At 36.0% G+C, this 17360-nt stretch overlaps 1 protein-coding gene across 6 annotated transcripts in view; it reads left to right on the plus strand.

Annotated features, from left to right (window-relative positions):
• Nucleotides 1-17360, plus strand: part of STXBP4 (syntaxin binding protein 4) — a 249819-nt gene that overhangs the window by 56048 nt on the left and 176411 nt on the right. For all 6 annotated transcript variants that reach the window (XM_027516895.1, XM_027516894.1, XM_027516897.1 and 3 more), the window contains one exon: nucleotides 2617-2711. In XM_027516895.1, the coding sequence (XP_027372696.1) occupies nucleotides 2617-2711 (95 nt within the window). The remainder of the gene's footprint in view (nucleotides 1-2616; nucleotides 2712-17360) is intronic.

Genomic DNA, 17360 nt, shown 5'->3' on the forward strand with positions numbered 1-17360 from the left:
CGGCAGCTCACTGCAGTATTGCTTGGAAAATCCCCATGGACAGAGGAGCCTGGCGGGTAACAGTCCATGGGGTCACAAAGAGTCAGACACGACTGAAGCAACTTAGCACACATGCATGCATGGTTTTCATAGTAGTTTTGTAGGGTTTTTAATTTTACCATTACAGTTCCTATAAAGTGATCTGTTTTATTCCTCCTGCTTTACGGATGAGAAGACTGATGATGAAAGATATTGACACATTTAAACAATTGGTTTAAGAAGTCATAAGAGATTAGAATTCTACATGGTCACCTACTTGCCGTATGATCTTGTGCTAGTTTCTTTACCTTCTGGAGTCATGGTCTCATCATCTTTAGTTGGAAATAATAATACCTGTGTCACTGTGGTTATTGTTGATTAATGCCCTTATGTGCATAAAGTACTTAGTGTACTGCCTGCCTAAAAGTAAGCATGGTGGTTTAGTTGCTAAGTCTTGTCCAACTCTTGCGCTACTCTTCTCTTATATCCACTGTTGGACATAGGGAATGTTTATGCCTGGATGTAGGAAAGTTATGACCAACCTAGATAGCATATTGAAAAGCAGAGACATTACTTTGCCAACAAAGGTTCATCTAGTCAAGGCTATGGTTTTTCCAGTGGTCATGTATGGATGTGAGAGTTGGACCGTGAAGAAAGCTGAGCACCGAAGAATTGATGCTTTTGAACTGTGGTGTTGGAGAAGACTGTTGAGAGTCCCTTGGACTGCAAGGAGATCCAAGCAGTCTATCCTAAAGGAGATCAGCCCTGGGTGTTCTTTGGAAGGAATGATGCTAAAGCTGAAACTCCAATACTTTGGCCACCTCATGCGAAGAGTTGAGTCATTGGAAAAGACTCTGATGCTGGGAGGGATTGGGGGCAGGAGGAGAAGGGGACGACAGAGGATGCGATGGCTGGGTGGCATCACTGACTCGATGGACATGAGTTTGAGTGAACTCTGGTAATTGGTGATGGATAGGGAGGCCTGGCATGCTGCAATTCATGGGATTGCAAAGAGTCGGACACGACTGAACTGAACTGAGGAAAACATAAGTGAAAACACATGCCTTGGTATGTGTCCCTGTCCTGCCCTCTCTTGCGTCTCCTCTACACCCCTTCCACACACGCTTGAATTGAGTAATTCACACTCAGGGTTAGTCTCAGTCTGAGTTCATGTTTAAGTTAGCGTGGGGCCACCTTGTGTTAGTGTGCATTAATGGCAGGTCAGGAACCAGGCTAAAAAGTCATTGTCAAGACTCACATGTTCACACCCTGAAAATGGAAAATAAGGTTTGACTTATCTCGTACTTGGGTTTCCATACCACTTCATGCTGACCTTTTATGCTACACTTCAAGTTTGGCAAAAAATTTCTCTTAAGAGGAAAAAGAATGTATTCATAATTTATTTTTAGCCCTTGGCCAACAATTAGGTATCACAGTAAAAAGGCATCTTTGTTGCCTTTGTCAAATTTGTAAAAATTCTATTATACTAAAATCAGTCTTTCTCAACCTTTGAATTCCATTTAAAGTTAAAAGTCAGTAACCGTTTTTTGTTTTTTTTTTTTTTTATGATCTTGACACCTATAAGTTATATTCAAGATTTTACATAGAATGTTAAGGAAGTGTTAAAGGTTTAGAGGAAGACTATTTATTTTCATATGCACTTCTTATGTTCTTAGGAAAGAGAATGCAAATCATTTTGTACTTAGAGACAGATGCTCTGAGAAATTAAAAAAAAAATTAAAACACTGCATAAAAATGTGACATTTTAAAAAGTTTTTTCTCTTCCTCTTGTTTCTATGTAGAACTAGTAAAATACCATTTAAAAGTGTATTTAGAATGGTGACAATTTAGATACAAGGATTGACATGAATTGCAGAAATCTGAGAAAATGTGGCATATTAAGGCAAATAATTTTTCAAATTCTAGTCTCTTGGGACACCTGGTTTTTACTCATAAAGCAAGGATAGAGCTTGTCTAAATAGTCAGGGTATACTGGGAAGGCGTTAGAGAATGGGTGAGAGGTGCATGACACTCAACTCTTGAGAATCATTTATGCTCCTCAAAATACAATCCTTCGGTAAAATAAGAAATAGGATTTTCAGTTCAAGAAGTTCTCAGACTAATCATACTTTATGTGCAACCTTGAAACAGTTTGCATTTGTGAGTTTTTCCATAGTACCTTCAGAACTCATATAGCAGACTACTTTTGCCAAAGAGAAATTATGACCTTTTTGAATTTCTAATATGATTTTACTAAGTTTGGAAGAAAAAAATTCTTTTCATTTTGCAATTAATAAGGCATTATGATGACAGGGTAAGTGGTGGGATGTATGTGTGTATTTTAAATTAATATTTCTGTGGGACTTAATGCATAATTGGCTACTCTTTTTAGACCACATCTTTTAAGGCTTAAGTGAAGCTGGTTTATATGATACATTGTAGATTTAAAGAACAAAAAATAATGAAAACAAAAGTGAAAGCTGCCAACTGATTAGCCAGAATTCTTACTGAACAGCAGGAGCCAAGAACACCTCCTGTCAAATGAAAAGTTCTATTCCAATTAAATTTCCAATTAATGTGTACCCTGTTGTCTCTTAGATATTGCCCCTGCTTGGACTGATAACTATGGGCCACAAGGAAAGAAGATTTCCCTAAATCCGTCTGTTCGCGTTAAGGTGGAGAAACTGGAAATGGTAAATACTTGAAATTTTTTCATCTTTCTTCCGTGAAACTATAGCAAGGAAGTATTGTCATTCTTTGTGAGGATAAAAGATTGGAGCCATTAGTTTCTTGAGTTATCTATTTGCAGTTAATTAGATTTCAAACCTGTAATGGCAATAAGTACAAGGAAGTAATACCCCATTACTCAATTTTTGAAAAAGTGAAGGGAAGCTAAATCCTAAACAACAAAATATAAACCTACTAGATAAAAAGAAAATGGTAGCAATGTACCCAAAAAATCATATAGAGGATAAGTTTATATTGAGAATTTCTATTTATAAAAGAAACAAGATGATTAAAAAAGAAAAATTATAAGCAGAAAAAGATTTTAAAACTTTTCCTCTCAGGTTACCTGGGAGCTGACAGCAAAAATATATGAAGGTTTTTGGGTTGTTCGTTTGTTTTTTAAATATGAAAATGGATATAGTGCTAAGGGTTCACAGCCTCTACTTTCCTGGCAGTTTTTGTGGATAATGATTTTTTACATTTAGGAAGAGTATAAAAATGCATAGCTAGAGTAATTATGCATTAACATTCACGCACATATTCAGACCTTTGCATGGTCCTCTAATAATACCTTTATCAACACCAGTTTGAATCTTACTCATTGTTCAAATTCTGACTCAGTTCCAACTCCTTTGTCCAGTTTCTTGCTAATGTTTATAGTTTAGGCCAAAACTGCCATTTTTGCACATCTGTAGCATTGAACATCACTTTACAGTACCCTGAAATCTTCTGTGTTTTATCAGCGAGTGAACGCTTGCCATCTCTTTGTACCACTACTTAAATCTGTACCACCACACCAATCTGATTTGTGCTGTATAAAATTTTCTCATTAATTAGATACTTGATATGTCTCCCTTGTGTCTTCAAAATCCTGAGTATCTTTTTCTGTGTTTTACTTTCTTTTTGTGGCTGAAATGTAAGTTCTGGATAATGGCAAGTTTTACAATCAGTAACATTAACATCATCAAAAAATAGAATGTTTGAGGTTTAAAACCATATCTGTTAACATCTAAAAATAAATAACGACTGTTTTTTAATGATATTGCTGTTTTATACATTTTGGAATATCTGAGGTTTAATACTAATCATTCCTCTGGATAAGGAGAAAATTATTCAGCTAATGACTTTACCTGGCAGTGTTTAGTCCTTGAATTAAGCTAGTTAAATTTTTCTAGCACATACTTTAAAAAAACGATTAATTTTCTTAGAGATACGAAAATCATCTAAATTTGTATTGATTCCAAGTTGCTTGCATATTGAATCGGTATTCCACTTTTAGTCCTCCTTTTAGCCTAAGCAAATTGATTATTTTTGTAGCAAAATAAAATTAGTTTTATAGCCAAGGAAACCTACATTCTTTGTAACCTACATTCTTCCCTGCTTTTATTCCAGATATTTTCAGTGACTGTATTTAGTAGAGCAGTCTTTGTTCTCAGAGTTTGAAACTAAATTTCATGCAATAAATTTTTTTTCTAAAATCTGTTTTATCTTCTATCCACCCATGTTTTCTGAGTTACTCTTACCTTTTTGAATAGTTGCATATTAATGTATTAATATCTGTATCAGTTTAATTTGAAATAGATGCTTCTATTTTAGTTGCTACTTTGTAGACAGATTCAACTTTATTGTCCATTACATTTTTAACATATTTCCTATTTATTGATAAATGTGTTCAAGTGTTTGTAATAAAATTCTATCTTTTTACTCTGTTTCCTATAAGTATTTACATATAGTATCTAGGAAATTGGTAATATAAAATATTTCACAAGGAAAAGGTGTTGACTGATTGTGTGGTTATTAAGTCATTAGCCAAAGCAGTACAATTTTTTTCTTTTCTGGGCTGCAATTTATTTTAAGAAACAATGTCCCAGTTATCTTATTTTCTTCCTTATCCATCATTTTTCTTAACAGAACAGGTTAACAAAAAATTGGGGGGGGGGTACAATTTTTAAGAAAGGCAGAGAAGTTAGAATTTGATGAGGAAATTATCTGTGAAATGTATGTTTCTGGGGCATTGTTTTCATGAACTCCTACATGTTTTAGTAGTGTAGGGAGACAGTTTTATATCAGGATATACTGGAAAGTAATTTCTAACACTGAACTAATACTACGTGTCTTGTTTGATCCCATTGTTAAACTTATACGTAGGTATGGTTAAACATAGAAATAAGGATATACTTTTTAGTTGGCTTGAAGGTGAAAAATTATTGCACCTCCTTGCTATCTATATTTTTGTACCTGAGAAAGATGCTTTGGGTTACAGATGCCATTTCACTGATGTTTACTTTACTCTTGCCATTTCTATAACATTTGAATAAATCTGTAGTGAGCAATGGTACCCAGTGTCTGAACATAGTTAATGAGGTGGTCTTTGTATTAGGTTGGGAAGTACGTGACTAATATATTAAGAAGTGACAGTTTTAAAATTCATCATTTTTTGGATATCAGAAAAAGTTAAGGACATTTATGTGTCTGACAAATTTGCATTTTTATTTACAGTTTAAAGATGATATTAGTTATTCAAGAAATTATTGGAACTTATTTTTAATCAAAGATACATTACCTGAAATTCATTTTTCTAATTGAAGTGTAGTGGATTTACAGTATTATATTAGCTTCAAGTATCTCGCATTGTAATTCAGAATTTTTGCAGATTATACTCCATTATAGGTTATTATAAAATGACTATAATTCCTTGTGCTATACAGTAAATCTTTGCTGTTCATCTCTTTTATATATAGCAGCTTACATCTATTAATCCCATACCTGAGATTTGTCCCTAATTCCCCCTTTCCTCTCCTCTTTGATAATCATAAATTTGTTTTCTATACCTTTGAGTCTGTTTTGCATATATGTTTGTATTGTATTTTTGATTCCAAATGTGGTATCATATAATTCTTGTCTTTGTCTGACTTATTTCACTAAGCGTATTCTCTAGGTCCATCCATGTTGCTGCAAATGGCAGGATTTCATTTTTCATGGCTGAGTAGTATTCCATGAGATGTACACTCACACAAACACAAGCACATACCCATCTTCTTAATCCAGTCATCTGTTGAGAGGCACTTGGGTTGCTTACATGACATAGCTGTTATAAATAGTGCTGTTCTGAACATTAGGGTGAATGTATCTTTTTGAATTAGTGTTTTCATTTTTTTCCCAATAAATACCCAGGAGTAGAGCTGGTGAATCATATATGGTAGTTCTAATTTCAGTTTTTTGAGGAAGCGATTTACTATTTTCCAAAGTTTCAGCACCTGTTTACACTGCTTTTAACAGTTGTAAAAGGGTTCCCGTTTGTCCATCTCCTTGCAACATTCATTATTTGTAGGCCTTTTCAATGGTAAGTCATTCTGACGAGAGTGAACTGATTATCTCTTTATTGTTTGGATTTGCATTTTTCTTGTAATTAGTATTGTTGAGTGTCCTTCCATGTGCCTATTAGCTGTCTGTATGTCTTCTTTGGAGAAATGGTTATTCAGGTTCTGTGTTCTGTCCATTTTTTGATTGAGTTGTCTTTTTTTTTCTGATACTGAGTTTATGAATTTTTTATTTGTTTAGGATATTAATCCCTTGTCTGTTGCATCATTTACAAATATTTTTTCCCATTCCATAGGTTGTCTTTTCATTTTGTTTATGGTTTCCTTTGTTGGACAAAAGCTTTTAAATTTAATTAGGTTGCATTTGTTTATTTTTGCTTTTATTTCTTTTGCCTTAGGAGTCTGATTAAAAATAATATTCCTATAATTTATGTCAAAGAGTATTCAGCCTGTGTTCTCTTCTTGGAGTTTTATGGTTTCTGTTCTTACATTAGGTCTTTAAACCATTTTGAGTTTATTTTTGTATATGGTGTGACAGAGTGTTCTAATCTCATAATTTTACATGTGACTTCGGTTTTTCCAGAACCACTTGTTAAGAGATGATCTTTTCTCCATTGTATGTTCTTACTCCTTTGTTATAGATGATTTGGCCATTTGGGGTCTTTCCTGTTTCTATATGAATTTTATGATTGTTTCTTCTAGTACAGTGAAAATGTCCTGATATTTTCATAGAGATTGAATTAAATCTATAAATCTCTTACTCTACTTTATATCAACTTCAATTTCCTTCATTGTTGTTTTATTAGTTTTCAGAGTATACTTTCACTGTAAGATTATTCCTAGGTATTTTTTTCTTTCTGATATGGATTTTAAAAGGATTCTCTTTCTGATATTTCATTATTAGTTTATAAACCACAACATAATTCTGTATATTAATCTTTTTTCCTACTACCTTGTTAAAATCATTTATTAGTTCTAAAAGTTTTCTGTAGAGACTTTAGGGTTTTCTTTCTATAGAACAGATGACTCTCAGATGTCATCTGCAAATGGTGACAGTTTTATGTTTTCACTTTCAACTTGGATACCTTTCATTTCTCTTTCTTGTCTTATTGCTGTGGTTAGAAGTTTTAATATTTAAGAAGAAGTGGTTACAGTGGGCATTCTTGTCATGTTCCTGAATTTAGCATGAAGTAATTTAGCTTTTCATCAGTTAGTATTATCTTGGGTTTGTGTTTGTTGCAAATGGCCTTTACTATGTTCAGATGTGTTCTTTCTATATCCACTTTGATGCAAGTTTTAATCATGAATGGATGTTGTATTTTGTCATGTGCTTTTTTGCGTCTTTTGAGGTGATCATGTGATTTTTATCTTTCCTTTGGCTAATGTGGTATATCCCATTGATTGATTTGCATACACTGAATCATCTTTGTGCCCCTGGAATGAATCCAACTTAATCACGGTGTATAATCTTTTTTATGTATTATTGGATTTGGTTTGCTAATATTTTTTGAGGATTTTGCATCTGTATTCATCGATGATATTGACACATAATTTTTTTGAGACATCTTTGTCTGGTTTTGATATCACAGTAGTGGTGGCCTTGTAGAATGAATTTGGGAGTGCTCCCTCCTCTTCAAATGTTTTGAAATAGCTCGAGAAGGATAAGTATAAGTTCTTTATATGTTTGGTAGAATTCCCCGGTGAAGCTGTTTGGTTGGTCCTGGACGTTTGTTTGCAGATTCTATTATTTTTATTACAGATTCTATTTTATTTCTAGTGATTGTTCAAATTGTCTGTTGTCTTCTTGACTCAGTCTTAGCAGGTTATATGTTTCTAGAAATTTGTCTGTTTCTTGTAGGGTGTCCAGTTTATTGGCATATAACTGTTTATAGTATTCTCATGATTTTTTGTATTTCTGTGGTGTCAGTTATTATTTCACCTGTTTCATTTCTTAATTTGTTTATTTGGGTCCTCTTTTTTCTTCTTGGTGAGCCAGGATACACATTTGTCAATTTTATGTATCCTTTAATTGTCTTTTTTTTATCTCTATTTTATTTCCTCTGTGGAAATAATAATTTCCTTCCTTCTGCTGGCTTTGGCTTTGGCTTTGGCTTTGTTTGTTCTTCTGCTAATTCTTGTGGGTGGTAAGTTAGGTTGTTTATTTCTTGAGAAAGACCTGTATCACTGTGAACTTCCCTCTTAGAACTGTTTTTGGTTTTTGTTTTTTTTTCCTTTTAAAGATCTCAAAGATTTTATAAAGTTATATTTTCATTTTTATTTGTTTTGAGGTATTTTCTAATTTCTCTTTGATTTCATCATTGACCCATTTTAATAGCATGTTGTTTAGTCTCCATGTGTTTATTCTTTTTGTATTTTTCTTTCTGTGGTTGATTCCTAGTTTAAGACCATTGTGGTCAGAAAAGATGCTTGATGTAATTTTTTAGATTTGTTCAGATTTATTTTGTGTTGAGTATGTGATCTGTCATAGAGAACATTTCATGCATACTTGCAAAGAATGCATATGCTTCCTTTGGGGGGAATGAAGTGTCCTGTAGGTATCAATTAAATCCAACTCTAGGACCTTATTGATTGGGTACTAATCAACAGGACCTATTGATTAGGTCCTAATAACAATTAGGACAATAAGGACAATTAGGACCTAATCAATAGGTCCTATTGATTATTGGACCAATTATTGATTTTCTGTTTGGATAATTTGTCCATTAATGTCAGCAGGATGTTAAAGTTCACTGTTATTGTACTATTGTTATTTTCTTCATTTGTCTCTGTTAATATTTGCTTTATATATTTAGGTCCTCCCATTATTAGGTGCATACGTTAATGAGTGTAATATCTTCTTATATTGATTCCTTTATTATTACATAGGGCTTCCCTGGTGGCTCAGGGGTCAAAGCATCTGCCTGCAATGCGGGAGACCTGGGTTCAATCCCTGGGTCAGGAAGATCCCCTGGAGAAGGAAATGGCAACCCACTCCAGTATTCTTGCCTGGAGAATCCCATGGATGGAGGAGCCTGGTGGGCTACGGTACACGGGGTCACAAAAGAGTCGGACACGACTGAGCGAGCGACTTAACAGTGTTCTTCTTTGTCTTTTGTGATAACCTTTCTTTTAAAGTCTGTTTTGTCTGATACACACACTGCTACCACTTTCTTGGCATTTTCATTTTGCATGGAATAGCTATTTTCTATCCCGTCACTTTCAGTCTGTATGTGTCTTTAACCCTGAAGTGATTCTTTTCTAGACAGTGTATTGAAGGATTTTGTATTTTTATCCAATCAGCCATCCTATGTCTTTTGATTGGAGTGTTTATTCTATTGACATTTACAGTAATTATTGATAGGCTCTAGGAGTCGGTGATGGACAGGGAAGCCTAGAGTGGTGCAGTCCATGCGGTTGCAAAGAGTCAGACACACCTGAGCAACTGAACTGAACTGAAATTACTTACTGCCATCTTATCACTTTTTTGTCGTTTTTGTAGCTCTTCTCTGTTTCTTCTTTTTTTTCTTTTCCCATTGTGGTTTGTAAGTTTTTGCTCTGAGGTTACCATGGGATTCATGTATGTTGAGCCAAAGTTATATCTACTTCATTTAAACTGAAAGACGTTTAAATTCAAATGTGTTCTGGAAGACCTACATTTTTTTCTCTCCTCCCCCATATTTGGTTTTGATCTCAAATTTTACATGTTAATGTTTATCCCTTAACTATCTACAATAGAGTTGCTTTTATAGTTTTTTATCTTTTAATCCACATATTGGTTTATTTAAGTAAACTGTGATCTCTATTATATATCTGTCTTTTCTAATGGGCTTTATCCTTTCCTATAGATGCTTATTTCCTTAGAGGCATCTTAGAAAAGATCCTTCAGCATTTTTTTTTAAGGGTAGATCTGGTATTACTGAATTCATTCAGTTTTTGCTTATCTGAGAAATCATCTCTCCTTTTTTTCTACATGACAATATGGTTGGGTAGAGTCTCCACATTTTGAATATACATGCTACTCCCTTCTTACTGGCAAAGTTTCTACAAAAAAATCAACTGTTAGCCTTATGGATATTTCCCTTGTATACGACTCTTTGTTTTTTTCTTGCTGCTTTTAGAACTGTCTCTTTAACTTTTACCATTTTAATTATGGCATATCTTACCATAGGTATGTTTGGGTGCATCTTTTTAATGAACCTCTGTGCTGCCTATGCCCAGATAATGTTTCCTTCCTTCAGTCTGGGAAATCTTACAGCCACAACTTAATCACATATACTTTTGATACCCGTTTTTCCTCTCGCTTCTCTTCTCACATTATAGGAAACCCTATAATGTGAATATTGGCATACTTAGTGTTATCCCAAAGATGTCATATATTACTTTTTAAAATTTGCCTTTCTAACTGCTATTTTGATTGGATGATTTCCATTATTATATCTTCCAGATCACAAATGCATTTTTCTGTGTCATTTAGTTTGCATCCATTTCTTTTAGAGTTTTTTTTTTTTTATTTCAGATATTTAATTAATTATCTGTTTTCAACTGTATGTTTTTTATATTTTTTAGTTCCTTGTTCAAATGATCTGTGTTTAGATAAATTATTTTCCCTAATTCAGTTAGCAATGTTTTAAAATCTTTATCTGGAAAATTATTTCTGTTTCATTATTTACTTTCTGCAGGGATTTTCTCTTACTCTTTCATTTGAGAGTAGTTCCTCTGTCTTTTCATTTTAATTTTCTCTGTCTTTGTGAATTTAGATGAACGATGTACCTGTTGTGGTCTTGAGGGAGTATTCTTATGTGAGAGCATCCCTATGCAAACTGCATGTGCCCAGTGTCTTTAGTGGGAGGGCTGGATTTGATACGGGTGCCTATCACATCTTTCCTCAGGGTGTGCTGGCTCCTGTCACTTTGGTAGGGGGTGTGGCTGGTGATGGAGGAGCTAGAGCCTGCACAGGGTATGAGATGGGACTTCTCTGCTCACTGAATGTCACCACCCTGTCAGGGGCAGGATTTGCTCCCATGTTGCCAAAGCAGAATCCCTGAAGGTCAGGCTAGAACTGGCTGTTTCCCTTAGTATGTATTTTTACTTCTTGCACTGGGGCCTTTGCCCCAAAGGAGGGGAGTCCTGCAGCAAGTGGGCCTGTATATTTACAGAGGTCTAAGTCTGCCTCTACAGACAACAGCACCCCTGCTCAGATGCAACCCACATTCGCCCCTTTCCCTGGTCGTGGTCCCCACAGATCTAGTGCTGTCCTGTGGCTTAGAGTGAGCCGAGCTGGGGTGTTTGCTCAGCGTAGGCCAGTATACTTAGCGAGGCAGGTGCAGGAAGTCTGCCTCCATGCTACCGTCCTAAATGTGGGCTGTTTTGGGGGCACTTCTTGAGCAAGCCACCACTGCCTACCTGGGCTACACCCTGCACCCCCAGGTCACCTCTGCATCCCTAAGCCAAGTCTTTTCCCAAGTCTTGGGTGCCCCAGGTCCAGTACATGCTGTGACGTAGAGTGAGTGGGACTGGGTGTTCTCTCTGCTTGGACTGAGGAGCACAGCAAGGCGGCAGCTGCTAGGGCAGACCTCTCTCCATCCTGCGCTAGTACCTGCCCACTCCTCTTGAGTGGACTCTAGGCTCCTCTACCCTTTCTGTCTATTCTTGCAGTTCTCCCAGTACCCACGGGGGCTTGTGTCTCCCCAGACCGGGACTGGGACACCCAGTCTGCGGTTCAGCCCACTCACTTCCAGGATGAATGTCCGTCCATGTGATCTCTCTTTTCCTCTAAGTTCCCAACCACAGGCATAGGTCCAACCCTATCACTTCTCTTCCTGTCCTGCACAGTTAGCCATTATCTTTCTTTCAGTATCAGTTGTATGAAGGTCCTTATACCAGTTCCCAGTTATTTTTCCTTGAGAATTGTTCCATATGTCAATGTATTTTTTATGTGCTTGTGGAAAGAGGTGAGCTCCATGTCCTCCTACTCTGCCATCTTCATCTCCCATCAAATTACTTCCAGTGTAAATTTATGAGCTTACCTCCCTCACTGACATGCTGTGTTCTTCCAGAGTAAATTTTACTTTCAGCAAAACTTTCATCTGTTACCGTTTAGCTCAGGAGCAATTTACACTGTAGTTAATTGCATTTTTCAGTATTATTATTGCTTAATATAATAAGAACCACTGTATATTGAGTACCTTCTGTGATGGATATTTTATTTGCATTATTTTTGTAAAATTGTTTTTATTTCTTTATATGAAAATATTAACTATATGCAAGAATGATTGAATTTTATGTCTAAAGTTTAAAGAATAATAAAACAAATACACATGTACCCACCACCCAGGTAAGAATGAGAATCTTTGATATTGCCTGTGCCTTTCTTCTTGATCATATATACCTCTTTCCTCAATAGGTAATGCTATTCCAAATGTTGAGTATCATTTATATGCTTTTCACAAGTTAATTGCTAAAATACTAACGAGATCAAAGTGTTTGCTTTCAGCTTTGCTTAAGTTACTGTTAAAATTTTCCTTCTGTTTCCTCATCTCCTAGAAAAGCATTTGACTCATAGTGTATACTCAGAAACTAATTGTTCGATTGTTGTATTTTTTTTTCTTAAAGTAACTGTACAAATTTTCATTCCTACCAGTCTTATGGAAGTGTTTCCATTGTTCCATATACTTTACAGTTAATCTTATTATAATGCATTTTTACTTCTTTATCCTGTCTTAATTTAAAATTTTTCTTTGTTACTTTTTTAAATCCCTTTGCCCCCCCTCCATCTTTATTGTATTTTTTGGTTTGATTATGTTTGATTTTTTGGTCATTGGTTTTTGTATTTTATTTTTATTCTTGTCCATCATGTTTAGAAATTAAGTCTTTTCTTGGTAATCTTATTGGTTACCTTAAAATTTTAACATTCATCTTGAACTTAGTCTTAAGTTAATCAGAATCTTTACCTTTCTTTCAGACATACAAGGTACTTATATACTTAACACTTTAACTCTGATTAGCCCCTTCCCAGCTTCAGTTCAGTTCAGTCGCTCAGTCATGTCCAACTCTTTGCGACCCCATGAATCGCAGCATACCAGGCCTCCCTGTCCATCACCATCTCCCGGAGTTCACTCAAACTCACGTCTATTGAGTCAGTGATGCCATCCAGCCATCTCATCCTCTGTCGTCCCCTTCTCCTCCTGCCCCCAATCCCTCCCAGCATCGGAGTCTTTTCCAATGAATCAATTCTTCGCATGAGGTGGCCAAAGTACTGGAGTTTCAGCTTTAGCATCATTCCTTCCAAAGAACACCCAGGGCTGATCTCCTTTAGAATGGACTGGTTGGATCTCCTTGCAGTCCAAGGGACTCTCAAGAGTCTTCTCCAACGCCACAGTTCAAAAGCATCAATTCTTCGGCGCTTAGCTTTCCTCACAGTCCAACTCTTGCATCCATACATGACTACTGGAAAAACCATAGCCTTGACTAGACGGACCTTTGTTGACAAAGTAATGTCTCTGCTTTTCAGTATGCTATCTAGGTTGGTCATAACTTTTCTTCCAAGCTTACATGCTTATAATTACCCACTATTTGACTTTAGTGAGGCATTGTTTCTCTAATTCACTTTCTTTGCAGTCACCTCCTAACCTCACTTAACCATTGAGTTTCTAATTTATTTTTTCTTTTTCTTTCTTTTTTGTTATTTAAATAGTAAAAGTATGATAACACATTTACAGGAGAATTAGAAAATGCAGAACAAAGTTACATATTATTCCAATATATACTACAATTACTTTTAAGTACATAAAGTAAAATTTTTATTAATAGTTGGAGTTTCAATATCAAACTCTCAAAAATTAATAGAATGAATAGACAGAAAAGTAGAATGATATAGTAGACCTGTAAAGCACTATGAACCAATTCAACATAATTAAGATTTATTATATTTTCACACAATGGCAGGATATGAATTCTATTCAAATTCGTATAGACTGTAAACCAGGAGACACTTTAACATACCCAGGAATATAAAACAAGGTGCAAAAATGTCATGGTCTAAATCTATTGAAATCATACAGAGTCTGAATTATGTTAGAAATCAACATCAAAAGGTATTTGAAAATAACCCACATATTTTTAAGTGCAATATGACATTTACCAGGAGAGATCTTTGACTTAGCCATTGAAAGTCTCAATAAAGTTGAAAAGCTGAAGAAACACAGAGGATGATTGCGGAGAAGAAAGCATGTAATGAGAAATTAATATCAAAGGTACTTTAAAAATCTCATGTATTTGGAAATTAAATGTCCACTTTTAAATGATGGGTGTATCTAAGAAGCCATAACAAGGAAAATTAGAAAAATTAGAAAACGTTTGTAACAGAGAAGAGAATTTGTCAGAATTTGTTGCATGCAGCTAGAGCTGCTCAGTGACTGGATTCAAAGTAGAATCTTGAATAAGGTGTGAAAACAACGTGATTTGTTATTTTCTATCTAGTATTTTAATAATTTTGAACTATGAACAGAGATAGGTAATATTTTATAGGAGGCAGCGATCAAAACCATCTCAAAGGAAAAGAAAAGCAAGAAGGCAAAGCAGTTATCTGAGGAGGCTTTACAAATAGCTGAAGAAAGACAAAAAGTGAAAAGGGAGAAAGGGAAAAGTATATCCAACTAAATGAAGAGTTCCAAAGAATAGCACGGAGACAAGAAGGCCTTATTAAATGAACAGTACATAAAACTAGAAAAAATAAATAAGGGGAAAGACTGGAGATCTCTTCAGGAAAATTAGAAATATCAAGGCAACATTTTGTGCAAAGATGGGCACAATAAAGGACAGAAATGGTAGAGACCTAGTAGACACTGAAGAGATCAAGAAGAGATGGTAAGAATACATGGAAGAACTATACAGAAAAGAGCTTAATGAACCAGATTGCTTCAATCGTGTGGTCAGTCACCCAGAGCCAGAGATTATGGAGAGCAAAGTCAAGTGGGCCTTTGGAAGCACTGCTGTTAATAAAGCTAGTGGATGCGATGGAATTCCAGTCGAACAATTCAGAACCTTAAAGGATGATGTCATCAAGGTGTTGCACTCAATATGTCAGCAAATCTGGAAGACGCAGCAGTGGCCACAGGACTGCAAAAGGTCAGTCCTTATCCCAGTTTCCAAGAAGGGTGGTACTAAAGAACGTGCTAACCATTAGACAGTTGCACTCATCTTCCATGCTAGTAAGGTCATGCTTAAAATCTTGTGTGCTAGGCTTCAGCATTTTGTGAGCCAAGAACTTCCAGGTGTCCAAGCTGGGTTTAAAAAAGGCAGAGGAACCAGAAATCAGATTTCCAACATTCACCGGATAATAGAGAAAGCAAGGGAATTCCAGAAAAACGTCTTACCTGTTTCATTGACTGTGCTAAAGCCTTTGACTGTGTGGATCATAAACTGTGGAAAGCTCTTAAAGAGATGGGAATACCAGACTTAATGGTTCAAGATTGAGAAAGGAGTACAACAGGGTTGTCTGCTGTCATCCTGTTTATTTAACCTATACCTGAGCACATCATGAGAAATGCCCGGCTGCATGAGTTACAAGCTGGATTCAAGATAGGCAGGAGAAAAATAAACCTCAGATATGCAGATGATAACCTCTCTAATGGCAGAAAGCAAAGAGGAGCTAAGGAACCTCTTGATGAGGGTGAAGGAAGACAGTGAAAGAGCCAGCTTAAGGCTTAAGACTAAATATTAAAAAAAAAAAAAAAAAACTGATCATGGCATCCAGCCCCATTCCTTCATGGCAAATAGAAGGGGAAAAGGTGGAAGTAGTGACAGATTTCCTCTTGGGTTGTAAAATCACTGCAGATGGTGACTGTGGCCATGAAATCAGAAGACGTTGCTTCTTAGCAGGAAAACTATGACAAACCTAGACAGGATGTTGAAAAGTAAGACATTACTCATCCGACATAGGTCCATACCATCAAGGCAGTGGTCTTCCCAGTGGTCACATACGGTTGTGAGAGCTGGACCATAAAGAAGACAGAACACCAAAGAACTGATGCCTTTGAACTGTGGTGCTGGAGAGGACTCCTGAAAGCCCATTGGACAGCAAGGAGATCAAACCAGTCAATTTTAAGGGAAATCAACCCTGAATACTTGTTGGAGGGACTAATGCTGAAGCTGAAACTCCAGTATTTTGGTCATCTAATGCGAACAACCGACACATTGGAAAAGTCCCTGACACTGGGAAAAACTGAGGGCAGAAGGAGAAGAGGGCATCAGAGGATGAGATGGCTGGATGGCATCACTGATGCAATGGACATGAACTTGGGTAAAGTTCAGGAGAAGATGAGGTCTGGGAGGCCTGGCAGACTATAGTCCATGAGGTCGCGAAGAGTTGGACACAAAGACATAGAATAGAAAGCACTGTATGTAGTTTAATTTTGGCAAAAAGATACATTATTTATTTTTCTAAATATATAGATTCTATATTCATAGAAGCTGCTGCTGCTGCTGCTACGTCACTTCAGTCGTGTCCGATTCTGCGGCCCTATAGACAGCAACCCACCAGGCTCCCCCATCCCTGGGATTCTCCAGGCAAGAACACTGGAATCGGTTGCCATTTCCTTCTCCAATGCATGAAAGTGAAAAGTGAAGTGAAGTCGCTCAGTCATGTCGGACCCTCAGCGACCCCATGGACTGCAGCCTGCCAGGCTCCTCTGTCCATAGGATTTTCCAGGCAAGAGTACTGGAGTGGAGTGCCATTGCCTTTTCTGATATTCACAGAAGTCAGGAAAACTGATACACCAGTTGACAAACAGTGTTCATCTCTGGCACAGTGGTTCTTAAGGTCAGGGATGCAGGTGTTTTGCCTCAGGGGACATTTGGCAATGTCTCAGGACATTTTGGGTTTTTACAGTTTGGAGAATGCAACCAAATTAGGACTCACTAAAAAAAAAAGAGAGAGAAAATACTTCCTAAATTGTTATATATGAAAATTTTAAATATACTTCTAAATAAGTAATGTCAAAGACATTGCTAGTAAATATGTAAAGAAATCTTACTTGTATCAATAGTTAGGAGAATACAAATGAACAAACAACATACTATTCCATAATCAACATACTGACAAAAATAAAGTGTGATAACAAATAGTTCACTTTTTAAAAATTTAAATGGTGTTCAACTGGATTAATGTATTATTATTATCCATTCTCTGATTCATGGACTTTTTAGAATTAATCCAGTCTGTTTTTTATAATTACATTTTACATGTCTCCTCATCATAGGATACATGTACTGTCAACTTTCTTAGATACTGTAAAA

This window comes from Bos indicus x Bos taurus, chromosome 19 (assembly GCF_003369695.1).
Source record: "Bos indicus x Bos taurus breed Angus x Brahman F1 hybrid chromosome 19, Bos_hybrid_MaternalHap_v2.0, whole genome shotgun sequence".
Lineage (NCBI taxonomy): Eukaryota > Metazoa > Chordata > Mammalia > Artiodactyla > Bovidae > Bos > Bos indicus x Bos taurus.